The following is a 21,858-nucleotide window of genomic DNA, read 5'->3' on the forward strand; positions in this document are numbered from 1 at the left end:
ACAGACCTCTTGATCAAACTATCATGGGCCTCTCAAACCTCTCAGAAGACCCTAAAAGAGCCTTTCGAAAAGATTCTGCTATCGTCTGTTCTTGGTCATTGCTGATTCTACGGGACATAAGCATCATAAAAAACTTTCCGCCCTTGCACTCTAGTGAAGAAAGAAGAGCAGCGGAGCTGTGCTATGTCCCGCCATTTATGAACGACGGCGGCAACCAGACAACCGGCTTGCAGGTTGTCTGATTGCCACCGTTGCTCATAGATGGCGGTAGCTGTCCAGAGGGTTGTATCGAGATTTATTTGTCCATGGACACGAAACTGGGGGAACTAGCCCTTAACAGCTACGCTGTAAAATTCTAAGATTAACATCACGCGACGCCGATTTTTTTTTTATTAAAAATGTGGTGAAAGGTGCGGACATGTCCCTTTCTGAGCGGCTAAAGGGCTATGTTTCGACCATTCACCATGATTTTAATAAAACTGTTGGCATCGCGAGATTGGAATTTTCGGATGTTTAGGATGCTTAGGGCCCGTAGAATCAAAAACATACGATCGCAGCATCTACATTTGTGCCCCTCTAAAAAAAAAAACACTAAAATAAAAAGAAAAAATTTAAAAGGGGGAAAAATACGTGTTTTAAAGTCCCGAATAATCTAAAATTCCCCACAAAAAAAAAAAGAAAAGAAAACGGTTTACGCCGTTAGAAGGACTTTAGGTGGAGAAGGTGGAGGCTGCAGCCCACCAAGCCCCTCCCGGTGCTTACACCACTGGTATCTAGTGTAGTAGTCTGGATTACGGATCGGGAGCCCGTCGCTGGCACCACCGGCAGCCAATGCTTTACACCAAGCAATATACGCGGGTCTATTGGAGAAACAAACAAAAGTAGAAATATCGAAGCTTGTACGCTGTGATCGAAGGCGTGTATTATATGATGTGCTGTGATCATTATATCGGCTGTTTATACATAGAACCGCTAATTGCAAGCGTTCGAACGCCGATTAAAAGACTTAAACGTGACGGAGCACCCATTCTTTAAGAAAAAATGGAGGAAAAAGTAGCAGCGGCGCACTTTCCTCCCTTCTACTGAAGCGCTCCCCCGCGCGGACACAAGAAACAGGGAGGAACGAGACGTTTTTCTCCTTCCCCAGGCAGACGGGAGAAAGCTTCCGCCCTCCCGCTTAATCTTCTTTCATTTTCGTTTTTCGAGCACGTTGCGCACGTTTTTTAATCGATTTTGTTGAGTTGATAGAGCTTCAGCGATAGCGAAGGCCGCCTGTAATTCCGTCTCACAGTCGAAATGTGCAGAACGTTTCGGTTGCATTGACATTTTTACCTCGACTTTGATCAAACGAGCAATCGAAGCCGCTAGAAACAGCGAAGTTCCGGAGCAGTGCCAGCAGCGGCTAAGATGGTCGTCTCCGGATTGCGGAAACCACGCGGAACCACGCGGAACTTGGACTCTACACGCGTGGATCGAGATGCCTGTCGGGCAGCCTATACCTCCAAGGCACAAGTGTGAGCTACCCGCAGTGTCTTAGGGCGAGCTAAGCGAACCGCATCCTTTACCTCAACAGACGAGATTGCGTCGATAAATGCCATAGTAGCGATAGCCTCCACCGTGTCCTCTGGGCAGTCTGGGAACACAAAACTTGCGAGGCATTCAATGTCATCCGCGAGGTCGGAGATTGTCTCCAGCGCACACTGACGACGGTTGCGAAGTTGTGTGTGACGAAGGAACCGAAGCTGCCCTTCCCCAAAGCGCTCGTCCAATGCCGCGAACAAAGCCTGGTATGATTGACGATTTTCTGGTGGCGAAAGATGCAATAGGGTCAACGCTGGTCCGGCGAGATGGGCGGCCAAAGCTTGAGCCCTTTGGGCCTCTGACCAATTGTTCGCGTCAGCGATGAAGTTGAATGGTGTTATGTAGAGGGGCCAAGGAGCGGTACCGTTGTATGCTGATGGTTTTAGTCGTAGGCTTGGGTGCCCCAAGGCGGTGTGGGCAGGAACGTCAACGACACGGGGCTCTATGGGGTCAGGCAATCGGTCCTCTAGACAAAGGTGAAAGGCTCCCGAGGATTGCGCCTTTCATCTTCGTCCGGACCTCAGTGAAATCTTCTAAATCCCACTTCTGACACCAATGTAGCGTTTACCGCTTACAAGGTGTTCATTTACTGGACGTCCGCTTGCTTTGCTCCGTGGGCTTCCAACTCGGTCGCGAGCACTCTGTGTTTTTCTCCTCGTTGTATTCTTTTCCACGACATCACCTTCGCTACACAATATGCTACATCGTTCGGTTTCTTTCAGTCGTTCAATTCTTTCTCGGCCAATGAAATCTCAAGTCAGATATGACAGCAAGTGGTCCAATCAGTTGAACAGATTTGCGAAGTTTCCTACATCTAAGGCTTTATTCGGTTTGTATAAAGACACTTGCACCAGAGATTCCTGGGAACTCCAATTTTGGGGCGCAGTTTGTTTCCGCCGTATTCCTGTGTACGAGTTGTGAGAGCGTACTACACTGAGCAAACCTGGTGGCAGTGACTGGTCACAGAATAAACTTTATTTGCTTTTCAGGCTTCGAGTATTTTTACACAAATATTTGTTATTTAGAGTATATTTTTCTTTATTTTTTGCTTATTTGCTATATCGGCAGCAGCCGCAGACGACACCACCAAATCATTTAAACTTCGTTTCAGATGGTTACTCGTCGCCAAATGACTTCTGCTTCATCGAGTAATACTTAAAAGGCCTTAAAATGTTGTCTTTTTTTACAATAAACAGATGCAAATCGTCATTTGTTTTCACTAAACTCATTACAATGAAAAGTTCGGCGTGGTGTTCCCCCCAAACAATTTGCAGGATTTAATTATCTTTACAAATAGACTACGCATCGCAGAACGATTTGCCTAAAGGTAGCGCTAGAGGTTCGAACCAGATGTACTGAAAGGGAGCGCAAACCATAGCCTGAAATGGGGAAGATAAATTTATCTTCGACCATGTCTTTCCCTCTCAAAAGTTATCTCTCCCTTCGAATCTTTTAGATCGTGGGTGGGACGTGACCCTTACTCTTAAGTAACGAAGGATTTTGTTAGAAATAAGTAAGATTTGTTTTAGAAAAGTATCTTTCTACAGTTGCGTCGGCATCGTTTTTTTTTTAGTTTTAGCTTTCTTTGTGAGTGTCGGCGTTTTGGAGGGAGCATTTGCGTGGGCAGAGCGACCGGGAGGGGGGAGCGGTCTTCCCCGCAGTCGTTAAGAAACGTCTCGAGTTTCGGGAGTCTGCTCGGACATATCCCTTCTTGCAGCTGGTTGTGGCTTTTAGCCGAATGTGCCTGTATATAGAGGGTTTCGCCGCTTAGTGTAAAATTGTCGCTTTCTGCCCGATGCAATAACTTAGCGGTTGGCGCCAGTCAGACTGGAAAAATTGCAGAGAACAACCCTACAAGGAATTTAGGTTTGGCGGTTACAGCGACAGGATGACAGCTCGCCGACCATTGGAGGACAGTGTACCACGTGAGAGTGGTGAAATTTGAAGTGATTGGTCCATCTCTGGAGGGAAAGGCGGCATCTACGAGGCTAGAAAAAGCCCGCCGAGAGGGTTCTCGAGAAATTCGGCTCTTGAGACTGGGGACTAAAGTATGGGGTTTTAATTTTGGAAGTTTTGGTATTGACTTGTCGTTTTGTTTCGAAAATAAACGTGGCCACACTGGCCACCGTAAACCTACCAACGTCGTAGTGTGTCCAGCGGGATCGAACAACTTTTAGTTTTTTTTTTCTTACTCGACTTCCCGGGGGACTACCATCGGGCGAACACCATCATTGGTCGTCACCATCCTGACCGGGCCCCTTCCCCCCTCGGAAAGTTGACTGGCGCAGTCGGCAGGATCCTGCTGACTTCCTGCGACGGGCGGTGAGCGAAAACGACGGCATCAACGGAGGCAGGCGGAGCGTACCTGGGCTCTATGCGACAAGTGTTTCGTCTGCTGGATTGCGGACAACGGTCGCGTCTGCTGGACTGCAGACAAGGGTCCCGTCTGCTGGACTGCTGACAAGGGTCGCTTCTGCCGGAGTGAGGACCGCGGCAATATCTACGTGAGAAGCCCGGGGGGGGGAGGAGGGGGTACGGTTACCCAAAGAAGTCGTCTGCTGGACTGCGGACAAGGCTCGCTCCTGCCGGAGTGAGGACCGTGGCAATATCTACGCTAGAAGCCCGGGGGGGGTACAGGTACCCAAAAGGAGTGGTGGCAGCTGACAGGTGGTCCTGGGCGTCATCTACGTCGGAGAACAGGATGACCTGTGGCTTCACCGGTGAAGCATCTTCAGCGAGCGGCGACAGAATATCGGGGCAACCCTCAAGAGAAGAGACGAGATCGTCGCTGCAGTGCTGAACTTCGTTGTGGTGCCGGAAAATTGAGCGTTTTCTTTTTTTTGTGTGTGAGGTTTTTTTTTTTTTTTTCTTTTCGGTGAACGAAGAAGGAGCTGAGACTTCCAGACGACGGGCATGATCGCCAGGCCGAGTGGGGACACTGCGGCAAGTGGGCGGCGGCGACTGGAGGAGCAGCTAATTGGATTTTGCCAGGCAACAGTGGGTGAGTCCCATTCCCGTTTTCTCCGAGGCTCACCATGACCACAGAAACTATATCGAAGACCCCAGGGTCTTCCCTCAGTGGCGCCAACTCAGAACCAGACGCTGGCGCCAGTGAGGGAGGGCAGCCAACAGATTCGAATGACCTTAGTGCTGAGATAACACTCATGAGACTAAAGATAGAACTCGATAAAATAAAATTAGAGCAGCTCAAAATAACGGGGCAGCCTCATGAAGAGAACACTCGGGGTACGGGGGGAGTCCGACGGTATGCAAAGGAGCTACGTGCGGTGCTGGCGCCAATGCCCGAGACGGACACATTGGTACCTGCGTGGTTTAAAGGCGCTGAAACAATGTTGGCGAGTTGTGAGGTTCCACAGGACCTACACGGGGCAATCATCCTACCTTTTCTAAACGAGAAAGCTAGCGCCGTTGTGGCAAACAGAGCAGAGGGACGGGTATTGCAGTACAAGGAGCTACGAGACATTATCCTCGACGAGCTCAGGGTGACTCCGGATGAGTATAAGCGAAGGTTTCATGTCGCACACAAACAAGAGGAGGAGTCGTGGGCACAGTTCTCTACCGATCTGACTACCATGTTCGGCTACTACATGGAGAGCCGCGAAGTAGAGACACTAGATGATCTAAGGCAGCTCATCATTTCAGATCGGCTAAAGCATGTCATGCCGGATGATGTCCGGGCCTACGTACTTCAGAATGAAACCAAAGAATGGCTAAGGCCAAAGGAAGTAGTGGAACTTGCTGAGAAATTCGAAGAGAGTCAGCACGATCGAAACTGGGAGCCCCAGAGGGCGGCCGAGGGGCCACAGGTGAACATGCGAGGTGGGCCTGCGGAAGTTGGGGGCGACCAGCGAAGGGTTGAGAAAACTCGACCGCAAGGGTGCTTTTCGTGTGGGAGGCTGGGGCACCTTAAGCAGAACTGCCCTGGATTAGTGCATAGAGCCGTGGACTCCGGGAACAAACCGGCCTCCGCGTGTCTGGGTGCGGGGGTAACACCTTTGCCTCGGTCACGCGAGACACTAGAGACGACGGGGACGCGCAGGCATGGAGAAACAGATTCGGGTATAGGCTAGGTATAGCAAACCTTTTTTTTTTGTTCGCGTTTGGATTTCCTTGCCTGTAGCCAACGTCATTTTTTTTTCTGCTTTGGTATAAATACTGGTAATGGTGGAATCTGGAACGTACGGGTTTGGGTCTCACCGGACCAAACTGTGTTTGCTTTCTTTTTTTTTGGTTTTCTCTGTCGCCCAACAGGTTATTTTTTTTTTTTTTTGGCAGGGGGTATAGCGCCTATGTTGTTGTTTTGTTTTTGTATGCTACGCGTCTGTCTCTAAAAGGGGGACAGATGTTGCGCGAACAGCAAGTGTACTTGCAACATTCTTGGTGGGGAGGTGTTAAGTAACGAAGGATTTTGTTAGAAATAAGTAAGATTTGTTTTTGAAAAGTCTATCTTTCTACAGTTGCGTCGGCATCGTTTTTTTTTTTTTTTGTTTTAGCTTTCTTTGTGAGTGTCGGCGTTTTGGAGGGAGCATTTGCGTGGGCAGAGCGACCGGGAGGGGGGAGCGGTCTTCCCCGCAGTCGTTAAGAAACGTCTCGGGTTTCGGGAGTCTGCTCGGACAGATCCCTTCTTGCAGCTGGTTGTGGCTTTTAGCCGAATGTGCCTGTATATAGAGGGTTTCGCCGTTTAGTGTAAAATTGTCGCTTTCTGCCCGATGCAATAACTTAGCGGTTGGCGCCAGTCAGACTGGAAAAATTGCAGAGAACAACCCTACAAGGAATTTAGGTTTGGCGGTTACAGCGACAGGATGACAGCTCGCCGACCATTGGACGACAGTGTACCACGCGAGAGTGGTGAAATTTGAAGTGATTGGTCCATCTCTGGAGGGAAAGGAGGCATCTACGAGGCTAGAAAAAGGCCGCCGAGAGGGTTCTCGAGGAATTCGGCTCTTGAGACTGGGGACTAACGTATTGGGTTTTAATTTTGGAAGTTTTGGTATTGACTTGTCGTTCTGTTTTGAATATAAACGTGGCCACACTGGCCACCGTAAACCTACCAACGTCGTAATGTGTCCAGCGGGATCGAACAACTTTTAGTTTTTTTTTTCGTACTCGACTTCCCGGGGGACTACCATCGGGCGAACACCATCATCGGTCGTCACCAGCCTGACCGGGCCCCTTCCCCCTCGGAAAGTTGACTCTTACCTTCCTATGATAGCGCGCGTTTCGGTGGTCCGCTATTAATCGAAGCCATCATTGTGCGATGCGTCGCGGTTCCTTCGTTGCTTAAGGCCCGGCCGAGGGTATTTTTATTGTATTTTTATTACAATTTAGGTGGCAACGCGTTACCATCATGCTGCGCTGTGGATTGCACAAACAGCGTTATGAAAGGGAAGAAGCTTTTCGCCGTCCCGACGGTAAAAGAAAATCTTCAGCGACGAAGAAATTAGCTCCACGGAATCGGTCAGAAAGGTTTCGCCTGCCTGCGAGAGAGACGTCCCGAGGTAAGTCGCTGTAAAACTGTGAATAGTATTACCTGTTTCCTTGGGTCTCGCCGATGAACATCGCCTAATACGATCATGAGACGAGACAAATACGGAACTAATTGAGCTGTACGAAGAACGTTTACACGTCTTTTCGCGCGCATTTAATAATGGAAACGGGCTCGCTCGCTCTTAGCTCGCTGGCGTTGACTCAACGGCGTTGAGAACGATTCGTGAGAAACTGGGAAGCCACTAATATAAAGAGGCTTGTAGTGTTACCGCGAGCATATTGCGTCCGTGAAAGGAGAGTCACCAACGATCGAGCAGCTCGAACTTTTGTTTTACAACATATTTCTGCGATCGGCGAGACAAACACGGTATTAAATTACCGGCACGAAGAAATTTTATACGTCTTTTCGTGCGTATTTAATCATGAAAACTGACTCGATCGCTCTTAGCCTGGAAATATGCTGCGTACCAAGGACGGCAGAGAGCTTCACATTAATGCTTTGTATTCCTCTGTACGCACATCCGACAGCTAGCCCCCTCCCTTTCCCCCATTTTTCCAAAAAAAAAAAAATCAACAACAACAACAACAAAAAAGCGTGAAAAAAACACAAGGCAAAAGACAAAGAGAGCGGAAGGAAAGATTTCTAGCCTTGAATTGAAAACACAGAAGTTCACAAATATAACTCGATTTTATATTTTGCTTTCTTGAGTGACAGGTGAGGCAAGAACGGACGAGGTGACAGAAGAAAGCCGTTTGGCACAATCGCGAGATTTTCAAACACAGCCATCTGTTTCCGACGTTCTCCTTCTCTTCTCTTGGTGTGAACTTTCGCTTTCCTCAGACTCCGATTGTTTCGATAAGTTCAGAAAGTATAGCTGCATAGAAAATGTTTGTGTATCTTCGAACGTAGCAGGAATACCTCAAAACATAAAAATTTAGACGGTTGATATACTGTAAAATCTTCTATTTTGCGTGGTCCCTATTTTTCTCGAATCGGTTACAGAGGACATAATTGCGGCCACTAAATTTCGCAAATTCCAGACACCTGCATTGAAACCCTTAAGGCCCGAAATTTTCGTGTGCCCTTAAATTTCGTGCATTTTTCAACTCGCGAAAGTCGCGAAAATTTGAGGGGTTATGACACACAACTTAAACGGATAGATTATGCTTGAAATTGAATGCTCATAAGCTATTTAGTATATACACCAAGTTGCACGATATTTAGAGCTTTGGTAATTGCAAGATTCAATTTAAGAATTTTTATCATTTTCATTACGCGGCCAGGCAACACTGCCAAAATTAGTCCAAGTTTTTTTGACCGATCCCCCCGAAGGTTAACTATCCTGGTGATATCCCACATGGCTTGGTGATAGTTAGGGGGAGAAAAATTGGTCTTAAAATGGCGGGAGGAATCACGTTTTTGTCTTCTTAGACTTGGGCTAGGTGGCTCAAGCTACCACCCGTTAAAAAAAGGTATAGCCATTAACATTTATCCATCCATCCATCCACCATGGTATCCATGAAGCACGTGATCATGAACGCTCTTTTATTCTAGGCGCCTCCATGATCACCCAAGCTCTCCTTCCGCCGCGGTACGATCAAACCCTCTCACGCAACTCGGTAACCCGAACGCTATAGTCTCGCTCTCGTCCCCGGCCCGTTGTCCTACCATCCTGCGTGCGCCTTGGAGATATTCCCGGACGACGGTGACCACGGCGACTTCGTCAGTAACTCGCCATCGCTGGCCCTGGTCACCAGCCGGTCGCAGCCAAAATAAACTGCTTCCAACATTTCTTGATAGCCATCACTCTCATCGCTGCTGCGACCAATGTCGAACACTTTGACAAGGCGGGCGATGCCATAGACGTAATCGTCACGGACCGCATGCTCAAAACGTGGAAGGTATAAACGAGGAAGCTGAAGCTCGAGACGCCAAGAGGACCAAGTCTGTGAGTGCGTGCAAGGGCCGGGACGCCGCGCGGAAGGCTGGCTACGTAGCCAGCCTCCAGCTCCGCCTGGATCCGCCCTTCCGAGACCCGCATATAAATCGATTTATCCACGAAACTATCACGCCATTTTCGAAACAAATATAGCAGGATTATAGAAATATACATTGAGCCCTAGCAGTACTGTTGTCTCATATCTTGTTTTTGGCGTGTCATAAGCCCTTTAAGGGTTTGCAAACATTAAGGGTTTTACAGTAGGTACTCTTTGGGACATTTGAAGTTAACGCCAATATAGATACGATTTCATCTGATTCAACAATCTACTTTAGAAATCCGATGTTAGTTTGTGTTATCTTTCACTCTATATATTGTGTTTGGCATTACTAGCCCAATCTAATGGCACAGGAAAGAGTCAAGACACTGTTAACTGTTTTATATCGGGTTATTTGAACTTAGGGATTTGGGTTTCTTTTTGTTGAAAGCCGGACTTTCGGAATGGGGTTAACGCTATATAGGTCTGGTCCTGTGGTCACGTGGACGCAAATTCCTGTATTGCTGTAAACAGGATTTTTGTTTTTTGGCAGTCACGACGAATATTTCTGTAGGTTATCCTAAATCTTGGTCGCATTCACGGATTCGTGCTCAGATACGGAAATAATCTAGTAGAGGACGTTGTTTATCCAAAATGAGAGCATGAATCTTCAAACGTAAATAGAAAGACATATGGCAATAATACCAAATAAAAATATACGGATCCGCATGATAATTATTTCAGGACCAGTTTAAATTGCAAGAAAACACAAAAACATCAACATAACAAAAGCAAGCATAAGCACCCTTCTGAATTGTCATCAGGATTGCCAATGATCTAAACATTCAAATTGTTCTTCACTGATGCGTTCATTTAAAGTGAAGCTGAAGAGGTTTTGTCCAATTCGAAAATCTCCTGGTGTTTGGCAGACTATAATATACTGTATTCATGCGCATGAAGTTTGTTTCTCGATCCAGTTTATTGCTAGGAGCGCGCAGCAAAGATTTGAAATCGTGCCGTATTATAAAATGGGCCGTTTGCACATCCTGGCGTTTTACAGCATCCGCAGTGTTGTCTCGCACACAAAAAAAAAAAGAAAACTCTTACAGCGTGTTTTTTTCCCTACACCGCTGTTCAGGGTGCTGAAAGTATCATTTTTGATTGCACCTTGTGTTGCACTAAAACAAATTCGCTTTCAAGAGCGCGCTGTTGCAGTACATCTCGGCGCGACTAACTTTCGCACAGTTTTGAACAATAGCCCTTAGAAATCAGGTGCCCCGCTTGTGTGGTAATGAGGGGAGGAGGATAAGCAGCGATAAATTAAGGTATGAAATGGCTTGAGAAGAAAAACGTGACACGTCCCGAGGAGTTGAGCAATGTCTTCTGTAAAACCAACATTGTGCCGAAAATTCCGTTTCTTTCAGTCGTTCAAAAGCTTCCTTGGCCAACGAAATCTGAAATCAGAGATGGCTGCAAATGGCATCATTCAGTTGAATGAACTTGTGAAGTTTCCTAAATTCCAGCCTTTATTGTGTTGTGAATACAGACAATGGCACCACAGGTTCCTGAGAGCTCCCATTTTTGGACAATTATGCCGCTGCGTGATGCTGTCTGTTTCCGCCGTATTGATGTGTACGAGTAACGAGAGCGCACCACACCGAGCAAACCGGGTGGCAGCGATTGGTCACAAAATAAAGTTTATTTCCTTTTAAGGCTTCGAGTATTTTTGCACAATAGTTAGTGATTTAGAGCATATTTTTGTTCTTTTTTTGCGTATTTGCTATAGCGGCGATAGCAGGAAGCGATAGCACCCCCATATCCTCTAAAGCTCCTTTCAGAAGGTCACTCATCGCACAATGACTTCTGCTTCATCGTGTAATACTTAGAAGGTCTTAAAATGTTTTCTTTTTTAGAATAAACAAATGCAAATTGCCACGGAATGTCACTAAAATCAATAGAACAGAATGTTCTACACGGTGTTTCTCCATAAAAATTTGCAGGGTTCTTTTTTAGCAAGAATAAACTGCTCGACGCAGAACGATCCGAGCAAAGTTAGCGCTAGTGGTCCGAGCCTTAAATGGTGAGGAGAAATTTCTCCTCGGCCATGCCGTTTCCCTTGCAAAAGTTATCTTTTCCCTCGCTTCGACTGGGTCGCGCGTGACACATGACCGTTACCTTCCTATAATACCGTGTGATTCGGTGGTCTGCTATAAACCGACGCTATCATTGAACGAGGCGTGGCGGTAGCTCCGTTGCTCACGGCCTTGCCGTAGGCTTTTTGAAGCGCAGCTCTTCGTAGATGCGCTTTTAAGGAAGAACAGCCAAAGAAAGAAAATTCTGTCGTCGATCATTGGGGACGAAATGTGGCGTAAGGAGTGATTGGGGTGAAACGTGCTCGCTGTGGGTCTTGTTGTTTTTGTTTCGAAACGTGCTGACATATAAAGTGTTTTCGATCATTCAAAGTCGTTATCGGCGTCCCAAACGCAAGCTCGAAAGAACAAAACAATTGTGGCGGCGCCCATCGACGCCGGTCGTCCACTACATTTCGTGATGGACGCCGCCGCAAAGTAGTCAAAAATAGGGGGTTACCAGATTGGTAGTAGAAATCCATGGAAATGTGAAATTGTGCACGAAATTAATAGGTTATGCCAACTTTGCGGTCATACGGGATACAAAAGTTCGACGCAGAATTCGAAAAATGCAGAAAGGATTCTAGGCTAGGTGGCGGAAGCTACCGCCCAATATAAGGGGTCACAGCCGCCAGCATCCATCCATTTACATAGCTACCGCCGGCAACTCTGTCGCCTATGGTTTGAACACTCCACCGTCCACGCACCGTCCCGAGTTCGACTCCTTATATTCATACCATTGTACTGTGGCTGAAGATCCGAAACGACATTTTTCTCGATCACGCAAATCTATAGAAAAACAGCAGTACAAAAAAAAAACCTTGAAACAAAACATTTATCGCACATTTAGTGCATCTCATTGCAATGCTCCTGCCACCAGATTTCTTCAACGCCACTCTCTTCAGTTCCGCTTCGACATTGTGTTTCTTTACAAGGATGCGCATCCTTAATTGTTCGCAGAAACAATGTGACAACCTTTTTGTGTACGTTGTGGCATGTTGGGAAGACATTGGCAGTAAACAACAAGCTCAATATTTTTTTTCTTTTAGAGGTGGGAGGCTCTTTTCGTTGCTCAGAAGGTCGCATTCATTTTTTCTGTAATACGCTTCTGCGAGTTCTGCAACACTTCTGCGGAGGGATTGACCAGAACAATTTTGTTCTTGTAGCTTTTAAGCTGCATCAGTCTGAAAGCATCGCCTTCGTCAGTCTTTGTAGTGTGAGAGTCTTAGCACGCTAAACTCTAGGTAATGCATTGAACAACACACCCAGCAAAGTATGTTAATGATTCCTGCTCTGGAACCTCAACATCAAGCATGTCATCAGAAGCGAAAACAGAATTCTGTTCGCCATGTTGGCGCTTGCCATGGGACATCCCGGCAAGCATGAAGCAATCAGCATCAGTGTAACTTACATCCATGCTGGATCGTAAAAGCATTGACAAAATGGCAAATTTAAGGGGAAAAAAAAAATTCCAGTCGCTTGGGAATAGGATGTCTTGACCTCAGGGTTGAGAATAAGTTCTCGAGAGCATCCGTGTTGAACCGACTCAAGAAAAAAAAAAAAGCAAAGTCCAACTCCTCCAAAAACAGCTTCTGCACTTCTAACATTACTTTTGTCGCCGTAACGATCCAGATCTGAACTGGCTTCCAACTGTACATTGCATCACTTCCAATATGAATTTTCACAGAAGGGTCAATGAAATCCTCAAGAAACGAAACGTTCACCTCGTATTGATTCTCATTGAAATGACTAATGACAGGCTTTGATGTCCTAGATGACTGTCACGGAGGTGGGAAAAATCGTCAATAAATGAAAACAATAGTCCACTCCGAAGCCAACAAAAATTACTTTAAAAAAAAAAGAACAAAATGCTAGGTTGGACTGATGGCAGGCGATAGGTCCACGCCCGGTGCAATGTCAGGTAAGGAGGCGACGACACGTAGATGGTCAAAAACCAAACACAAATTTAATCAGACTTAACACCAAGCAATCGGTGGAGCGCGGCGACGAAGTAGACACAACATAGAAATCACTTAGTGAACTATCCAAAAACCCTCGGGAGTACATGCACTAACATCCCGGTTAGTAACGCTAAAAAAGTTCCCGAACAACCCTCGATGAGGCACACTTAAAATTGATCGAACGCGTTGGCCCTAGCCAATCACAACATAAAATAAAAGTCTTATCTGTAGTCCAGACGCTGCCGAAGCCTGTCTTGGAGTCCCTGGTCGATGAAGAGGAATCGTCACGGAGCCCTGAATCTTCACACTGCTTGCAGGGACGACCCGACGCATTACATGCGCGCGCACACGCACCGCAGTACAAACACGCCCGAAAGCTAAAATAAAGCTGAGGCCCACAGGCAAACTAGGGTCACAGCCCTACGTACAGAAAATACAATCGCGACTCAAAAACCAAGGCAATGGCGAGCGGAGTCCCGGCCAGCTCCGGGCACTCCTAACCCCAAAGACGAACCACACCCTTTGTCCCGCAAGTCCTCGTCTTTATATTGAGACCAGCAGCATTTTTAGGGCTCGTAATCTGACCAATTAGCAATGAGCTTCTTAGCGCCCATCACCGCTCTTTGTTTTAGCAAAGCAACTAAAAAAAAAAATGAAAGCCGCTTACAACTCCCTGTAACGCCGAATTAGAGCGCAGCTCTTGAGGAGGAGGAGGGAAGGGCACTGGGGGGGGGGGGGGTTAAACTAACCAGGGGGGGTCACGTTACCTTGGGGGTCACGTGACCCCCAATGCCGATGATGTCATCACTGACGTCACTGATGACGTCATCAGTGACGATGACGATGCGGGTACCGATGACGTCATTAGTGACGTCACTGATGACTTCACCAGTGATGATGACGATGACGATGCGAATGTCGGTGACGTCATCAGTGACGTCGCTGATGACGTCATCAGTGATGATGACGATGACGATGCGGATGCCGGTGACGACATCAGTGACGTCACTGATGACGTCATCAGTGATGATGACGATGACAATGCGGATGTCGGTGACGTCATCAGTGATGATGACGATGACGATGTTGATGCCGGTGACGTCATCAGTGATGATGACGATGACGATGTGGATGCCGGTGACGTCATCAGTGATGATGACGATGACGATGTGGATGCCGGTGACGTCATCAGTGATGATGACGATGACGATGCGGATGCCGGTGACGTCATCAGTGATGATGACGATGACGATGTGGATGCCGGTGACGTCATCAGTGATGATGACGATGACGATGTGGATGCCGGTGACGTCATCAGTGATGATGACGATGACGATGCGGATGCCGGTGACGTCATCAGTGATGACGATGACGATGTGGATGCCGGTGACGTCATCAGTGATGATGACGATGACGATGTGGATGCCGGTGACGTCATCAGTGATGATGACGATGACGATGTGGATGCCGGTGACGTCATCAGTGACGATGACGTCATCGGGGGGTCACGCGACATCGGCGGGGGTCACGTGACCTCGAGGAGGGGGCCACGTGAATTCGGGGGGTCACGTGACCCCCCACGAGGTCACGTGACCTTGGTGGGGGGCTCGCGCGGTGCATTATGGGACATTTCCCATGATGCACCGCGCGGTTACGCCGACGCCGACGCCGACGCCGACGGCGATGGCGACGCCGACGCCGACGGCGACGCCGCTCAAGCCGGAAACGGGCCCCTAAGAGCTGCGCTCTAAAATACAAAAGTACAGTACCTAGAAACAATCCGCGAGAGACTTTGCCCGTCTGCGCGGCGGTGAACGCAATTCAAGATGCCTGGCAAATAAACTAAAAATACGAAAGTACAGTAGCGAGAAACAATCCGCGAAAGAGTTGGCCCGTCTGCGCGGCGATGAACGCAATTCGATATGCCTGGTTGTGAGCACTGTCTTCGGTCGACAAGCAAAATTAAAATAAAAAAATACAACAAACCAATGCTCTCGGTCGGCTTCGACTTTCGAGGAATGGAGGCACTATCCGACGCTCCCATATCCTCTCTCACCAGGGGAGAGGGTTCTTCCGCCCGGTTTCATAAACAGCCGCATGGGAACGGACGAGACCGAAAGTTGACACCATGCATCTTGCACCGTTGGCGCGCCCGAGAGCTCCCACAAAAACCTTACAAGAAAACCCCGCGATTCGTGACACGACTCCCCACTTTAAAAATATTCACTCGTGAATATTTTCACAATAACAAAGAACGAATCGCAAGAACACGTCTTTAAACTCACAATGGGACACTCTGTTCACATCAAATTCAAGAAAATGCGCAAGCAGCATCTTCAAAGAACTCCACTATGGCATGAAAACGACGCAATCACTCTTGTTATGGGCAACAATCTTAACATATTCAACGATACACGACATAGGCAAATTGTGCTTAGGTGCCATTTCTGCAGTCAAAATGCACACAAAATCAACTAAATGTACCCAAGATCAAATAAAATACAAATGTGACGAAAACACCCTGCTCACACGCAGGACAGCTTTAAAATACAAGTTCAAACTATTTCTCACTGTTTACATACGACTCAAATAGTCCGCCCCCACATTTTCACTTTCCTTGATATACTGAACTTTAAAATCATACTCTTGGAGCTTCAGACTCCAGCGCATTACCCGGGCGTTAGCGTGCCGGGTTTGTTTGATGTACTGGAGAGGTTCGTGGTCTGTCTGGAGCACGAATGTTCTCCCGTAGAGGTAGGGCTTAAATTTATCGATGCGCCACACTACGGCTAATCCCTCTCATTCAACAGTTGCGTAGTCTTCCTCTCTTGGGAGAAGTTTCCGGCTGGCGTACGCTATGGGGTGTAGCGTGTCATCATATTCCTGCAGCAGGATTGCGCCAATGCTGTAATCGGACGCATCCGTTCGTAGCACGAACTCCCTCTCGAAGTTGGGTAGCTTCCGAATGGGGGCCTCCGTAAGGCTCTTCTTCAGCTGGTCGAAGGCTCGCTCGTGTTCCGGTGTCCACTTCATGGTGTTCGACCCTCCCTTTTTGGTCAGGTTAGAGAGGGGCGCCGAGATCTCTGCGTATCCAGAGATAAAATCTCGGCAGTAGCCCGTGAGGCCTAAGAACGCTCGCACCTGACGCTTTGTCTCGGGCCGTTTTGCGTCCCGGATTTTTTCGATGGTTTTCGGAAGGGGGGCCACTACTCCGCGGCCGATCTGATGTCCTTGATGTCCTAGAAAAGACACTTTCTCTAGGCCAATCTCGCATTTGGTGGGCCTCACAGTCAACCCCGATATGCCAATTCTGTCAAACACCTGCCGTAGAGTGCTCAGGTGTTGTTCCCAGTTGTCAGTAGCGATCAGTACGTCGTCGTTGTAGAAACTAACGCCCGGTATGTCTCCCAACAGGAGCCGCATAAGGCGCGTGAACACTGCCGGCGCCGTCTTCAGTCCGACCGGCATGTACTTGAACTGGTACAGGCCACTGGCCGTGGAAAAGGCAGTCTTTGTTCTTGATTCATCTGTCAAGGGGATCTGCCAATACCCCTTGCTGAGGTCGAGCTTAGAGAAGCACCGTTTCGTCCCGACCTCTGCGAACAAGAGGTCTGCTCGCGGCATGGGTTCTGAGTCGGCGGCCAGCACGTCGTTCAATCGCCGGAAGTCGACGCAGAGGCGGTGAGTCTGATCGGGCTTTTTGACCACCAACACAGGGGAATTGTATGCGGAGTCTGTCCGCTCGATAATTCCCATCTGTAACATGCTTCGTATTTCGTCTTCGATGCTGTCGCGCACTGCAAATGGTAACGGATATTGCTTCGTGTGTACCGGCGTGTCCGTTTCCAACTTCAAGTGACACTTGATAAGGTCGGTTCGTCCTGGAACGTCGGAGAAGATGGCCCTGTACCCTTGAACCAAGGCCTCGGCCTCTTTTCGGCACCCCGATCCGAGCCCAGGTGCGAACACGACATCGCTCGCAGTTTCGGTGCTCTGCAATCTCAGCATGGGGAAACCGCCCTCTCCTTCGGACTCCTCCAATGCGACAACCGTACAAGCCGCAGGAACCTCGTCAGGTGCTCGTTCTTCATACTTTTTAAGCATGTTGCCGTGGAATACTTTTATGAAATGCCCCAGGTCCACTTCGTAGTCTAGGGGGCCTTTCTGTACGACTACAGGGTATAGTCCTTTCCATTGCATCAGCAACTTGTTCTGGTCTGGTCGGTGGGGAGCAAGATTAGAACTAAATCGCCAACACCGATGTGCCTGTGACGGGCCTTCCGATCGAAGCAACGACGGTAGCGTTCGCTGGCCCGCTCAAGTTCCTCGTGGGCAATCTTACAGGTGTCCTCGAGCTCGTTGCGTAGCTCGAAGACATACTCATACGTTGTCTTGGTCTCCTCCTCCAGCGCCTCATTCGTCCACAATTCTTTACGTACAGAGAGGGGACCTCGTACGTTCCTTCCGTAGAGCAGCTCAAAAGGGGAAAATCCCAGGCTGGCCTGAGGAACTTCTCGGTACGCAAACAGCAGCGGTGCCAAGTAGCGATCCTAGTCTGCTGGCTTTTCTTGATACGTCCGCTTCAGCATGGTCTTGAGCGTTCCGTTGAATTTCTCTACGAGGCCGTATCCCATTGGGTGGTAAGGCGTCGTGAACAGTTGTCTCATGGAGAGCAGCCGTCCCACCTCTTTCATGACGTCCGACGTAAAGTTGGAACCGCAGTCACTGAGCACATCTCGGGGAACCCCAGTTCTAATGAACATCTCCACGAGTGCCTCGGCTACTCGCTCGGTGGAGATATTGGGCAACGCCACAGCACCTGGATACCGCGTCGCGTAATCGACCATCGTTAAAATATACTTGTTTCCCCTCTCGGTGGTCGGTGAAATGGTGCCCACGATGTCGACGGCCACGCGTTGAAAGGGCGTCTCGATGAGCGGCATACTCCCCAGGGGCATCTTGGGGACTTTTCCTTTCGGCGTCGTGCGCTGGCAGCGGTCGCAGGACTTCACGAAGCGCTTCACGTCTGCTCCGACGCCAGGCCAGAAGAATTCTTCGAGCACTCGGTTTATTGTCTTCTGAGCACCCTGGCGACCCGCCAGAATCCCATCGTGCGCCATTTTAAGGATGGTTGTCCTGAACTTCTTAGGCACCACCAACTGGTGAACTTCTCTTCCGGCTGACGTTCTGTAGGACCGGAACAGGATTCCGTTTCTCACCATAAACACGCAGGAGTGTTTCCGCTTCTTGCCCGTCAAAGTTTTCCCGACGTTTTGGAAACACGACCTCAGGCTCAAGTCGTTTTGTTGTTCACTCATCAAAGTCTCTGGTGTAACTGCTCCCTCCTGAACCTCCAATACTCTCAACGGTGTAGGCACCGTGGTCTTGTGTTCAGCCGTCTTCTTTTGGAGTCTTGTTTCAACCGCCGCCGTCACGGTCGGTTCTCCGTTCCGTACGTCGGTCTCGGGCCTGCTTTCTTCCGCTGCTGGTTCAGCGTCCCATTCGGGATCGGGATCTGCCGCTGCTCGAACGCCCGGCATGTTGCCTAGTATTATATCATACAGAGGACTTTCCATGCAGAGAGCCGTCACCTCCCCACTGAAGAATGGAGACCGCACCAGCAGCCTCGCCTCCGGCAGCATCTTAACGGTGCCATCAGCAAGGTAGACCGCCTTGGAAAATCCCGTGAGCTCCTCTTCCGAGATGAGATTCTTCCGAACGACTACCGTGTTGCAGCCGGTGTCGCGTAGGACGGTGACACTGCGTGTGCCTACCCTGCCGGTTCGCACGGGTACTCCATTCGTCCAATTCGTTTCCTCCTCCTCTATCGTGGAGTTTACCACAGGGAGACGGTCACCGTTCTTGAGTTCCACGTATCCGTCCTGGACGACCACTTCTTTCTTCTTGGTGGGCTCGGCAGCCACACAACAGGAAGCTTGAGAACGCCCTTTTGATCCTTCTTGACAGGAGTTGGCCGCGTGGCCGTTTGTCCGCAACTCCAACAAGATGCCTTAGTTATGACTTTATCCCGGCAATCGGCGGCACGGTGTCCAAGCCGGTTACAGAGAAAACACCGCAGTGGTGGCCGCTGTCCTGTACTTTTCTTGTCGACGGGCCATTGGGGTTCGGGAGTCGGCTTCTTTTCCTCCACCTTCATCCCAAGCGACTGCGTTCCTTGCGCCTCCAGGTATCGGTCGGCCAAGTCTGCCATCTCTGCCAGTGTTTTGGTTGTTCGCTCTTTGATGAAGAGGGCCAGCTTTGGCGAGCAGTTCTTGAGGAATTCCTCGGCTAGGAATTCCTCTTTGGCGAGCTTTGGCGAACAACCCTCGATAAGGCACACTTAAAATTGATCGAACACGTTGGCCCTAGCCAATCACAACATAAAATAAAAGTCTTATCTGTAGTCCAGACGCTGCCGAAGCCTGTCTTGGAGTCCGTGGTCGATGAAGAGGAGTCGTCACGGAGCCCGGAATCTTCACGCTGCTTGCAGGGACGACCCGTCGCATTACACGCGCGCGCACACGCACCGCAGTGCAAACACGCCCGAAAGCTAAAATAAAGCTCAGGCCCACAGGCAAACTAGGGTCACAGCCCTACGTACAGAAAATACAATGGCAACTCAAAAACCAAGGCAATGACGAGCGGAGTCCCGGCCAGCTCCGGGCACTCCTAACCCCAAAGACGAACCACACCCATTTTCCGGCCAGTCCACGTCTTTATAGTGAGACTAGCAGCATTTTCAGGGCTCGTAATCTGACCAATCAGCAATGAGCTTCTTAGCGCCTATCACCGCTCTTTGTTTTAGCAAAGCAACTAAAAATACAAAAGTACAGTACCGAGAAACAATCCGCGAGAGAATTTGCCCGTCTGCGCGGCGGTGAACGCAATTCAAGATGCCTGGCAAAGCAACTAAAAATACGAAAGTACAGTAGCGAGAAACAATCCGCGAAAGAGTTTGCCCGTCTGCGCGGCGGTGATCGCAATTCGAGATGCCCGGTTGTGAGCACTGTCTTCGGTCGACAAGCAAAATTAAAATAAGAAATACAACAAACCAATGCTCTCGGTCGGTTTCGACTTTCGAAGAATGGTGGCACCATCCGGCGCTCCCATATCCTCTCTCACCTGGGGAGAGGGTTCTTCCGCCCGGTTTCATAAACAGCCGCATGGGAACGGACAAGACCGAAAGTTGACATCATGCATCTTGCACCGCTGGCGCGCCCGAGAGCTCCCACACAAAGCTGACAAGAAAACCCCGCGATTCGTCACAATGACATCCACTTAAATCACCTAGAGATGGATTTTGCAAACCATGCTGTAGGTAGGACATCCTTGCCAATTTTGTTGAGTTCAACCAGCCTCTGCAGCGCAGCAGCAGTGTCATTGTTTAACAAGCTGAAGGGATACCCCACTTTGATCTCCTCATAGTGTCTTGGGTGCACACATGCTGGTTTTAAGTAGGCTGCCAGTATGAGCTCCGAACAGGCAGTTTCGTCACAAGATATGCTGGCAGCTTTATCTCCTGCCCTCGCGTCAGATGATTGCGCATATTCTTGGGCAATTGGAGCACATCTGGCATAAAAAAAGCTTCGGGCTCGGGTCACATGGGTAAACACATTAAGTCTTTGGCCGGCTATGCTTTTCAACAACAATTTCAAATGACTTCCAAATAGTTTGATTACCTCCCCCATGTCTGTTGCCAAAACATGCACACTGATGCCGTATTTTTCGCATTTTTTAACAATGTCTTCAATTAACCGCTTCACACTGACTGCATGAAAATAATTTCCGGCCACATGATACGCTACAACCTGCTTCTAGCGTGTGCTACCGCCGCCAAGCATGACCACAAGTGCATGGGTTGCATCGTACCTGGCAGCTAGTGTCCCCTCAGCTAGAGCAGTTGCCAAGGCTTTAAATGACCCTCCATTGGACGCATCATGGAAACGCCAGCGCTGAGCTGACTATCCTGAAGCATCAAAGTTGCATGTCGTTCTTTTGGTTCCACTGCTACGACCTGCAAAAGAATATGAACGTGGATGTTACGGCACTCAACCTGAAGTCGCCCATCTCAACCACGCAAAGAAATAACGATGACTTGTTACAAGTGATGTCGAATATCTTACCTTTAAATCAAATGCTGGCATCAAATCGGCAAGGATACCCGGAGTGAACTGGTAACCCTGCAGATGAAGTTGCAAGGTCCGTTCTGCTGGTTAGGCGTTGTCCAATCTCCCTTACTAGACTGACGCCCTTGGTTCCACATGCCAATTTCAGACGCGGGACTTTCTTTCAAGTCTCTACACTTCATGGCGTGCCTCTCACTGAATTTTTCTTGAGGCTTTCTATCCAGTCGGTGTTCAAAAACTTGTCCAGTTCACACGTTGAGCTCATAATTTGAAGAAACACCTGATTATTTTGTCGGTGAGCATGTGAGAACTACTGTTCTTTTTCCTGAAATTGCAGCTCGAACTCCAATATTCACCCCTGAGTACTGCTTCCACAGGTGGTGCAATTGGCGCTTCTGTGTGCTCGATTCTCTCGATCGTGTGTGCTGGCTTGTCCGAGGAAGCAGCTGCAAGCATGTGCTTTAGATTACGAATTTGAAAAATACAAACCTACCTCCTCACAATGACAGAAACCTTCTAAGAGGCCCACATAACGACTCGGGGTCTTGTATCCCAGCTATACATGTTCTGTCCTGT

At 48.7% G+C, this 21,858-nt stretch overlaps 1 protein-coding gene across 1 annotated transcript; it reads right to left on the reverse strand.

Annotated features, from left to right (window-relative positions):
* Nucleotides 1–15,730: 15,730 nt before the first annotated feature.
* Nucleotides 15,731–21,547, reverse strand: LOC120842361. Its single transcript, XM_040213455.1, has 8 exons — nucleotides 21,479–21,547; nucleotides 21,280–21,336; nucleotides 21,077–21,170; nucleotides 19,308–19,495; nucleotides 17,732–19,152; nucleotides 17,499–17,617; nucleotides 16,988–17,373; nucleotides 15,731–15,883 (listed from the first exon to the last, which is right to left on the reverse strand). The coding sequence occupies exons 1-8, from the start codon at nucleotides 21,545–21,547 to the stop codon at nucleotides 15,731–15,733; spliced, it is 2,487 nt and encodes an 828-aa protein (XP_040069389.1).
* Nucleotides 21,548–21,858: the final 311 nt, after the last annotated feature.

Source organism: Ixodes scapularis, unplaced genomic scaffold (genome assembly GCF_016920785.2).
Source record: "Ixodes scapularis isolate PalLabHiFi unplaced genomic scaffold, ASM1692078v2 ptg000683l_1___fragment_1__unscaffolded, whole genome shotgun sequence".
In the NCBI taxonomy this organism is placed as follows: domain Eukaryota; kingdom Metazoa; phylum Arthropoda; class Arachnida; order Ixodida; family Ixodidae; genus Ixodes; species Ixodes scapularis.

Coding starts and splice junctions, on each gene's coding strand:
- LOC120842361 (XM_040213455.1), bottom strand. CDS start 21,547: ATGAGCTCAACGTGTGAACTGGACAAGTTTTTGAACACCGACTGGATA. Junction 19,153..19,307: donor CGCAGTCGCTTGGGATGAAG/GTGGAGGAAAAG, acceptor ATCTTGTTGGAG/TTGCGGACAAACGGCCACGC. Junction 17,374..17,498: donor CAACGAGCTCGAGGACACCT/GTAAGATTGCCC, acceptor CCCACCGACCAG/ACCAGAACAAGTTGCTGATG.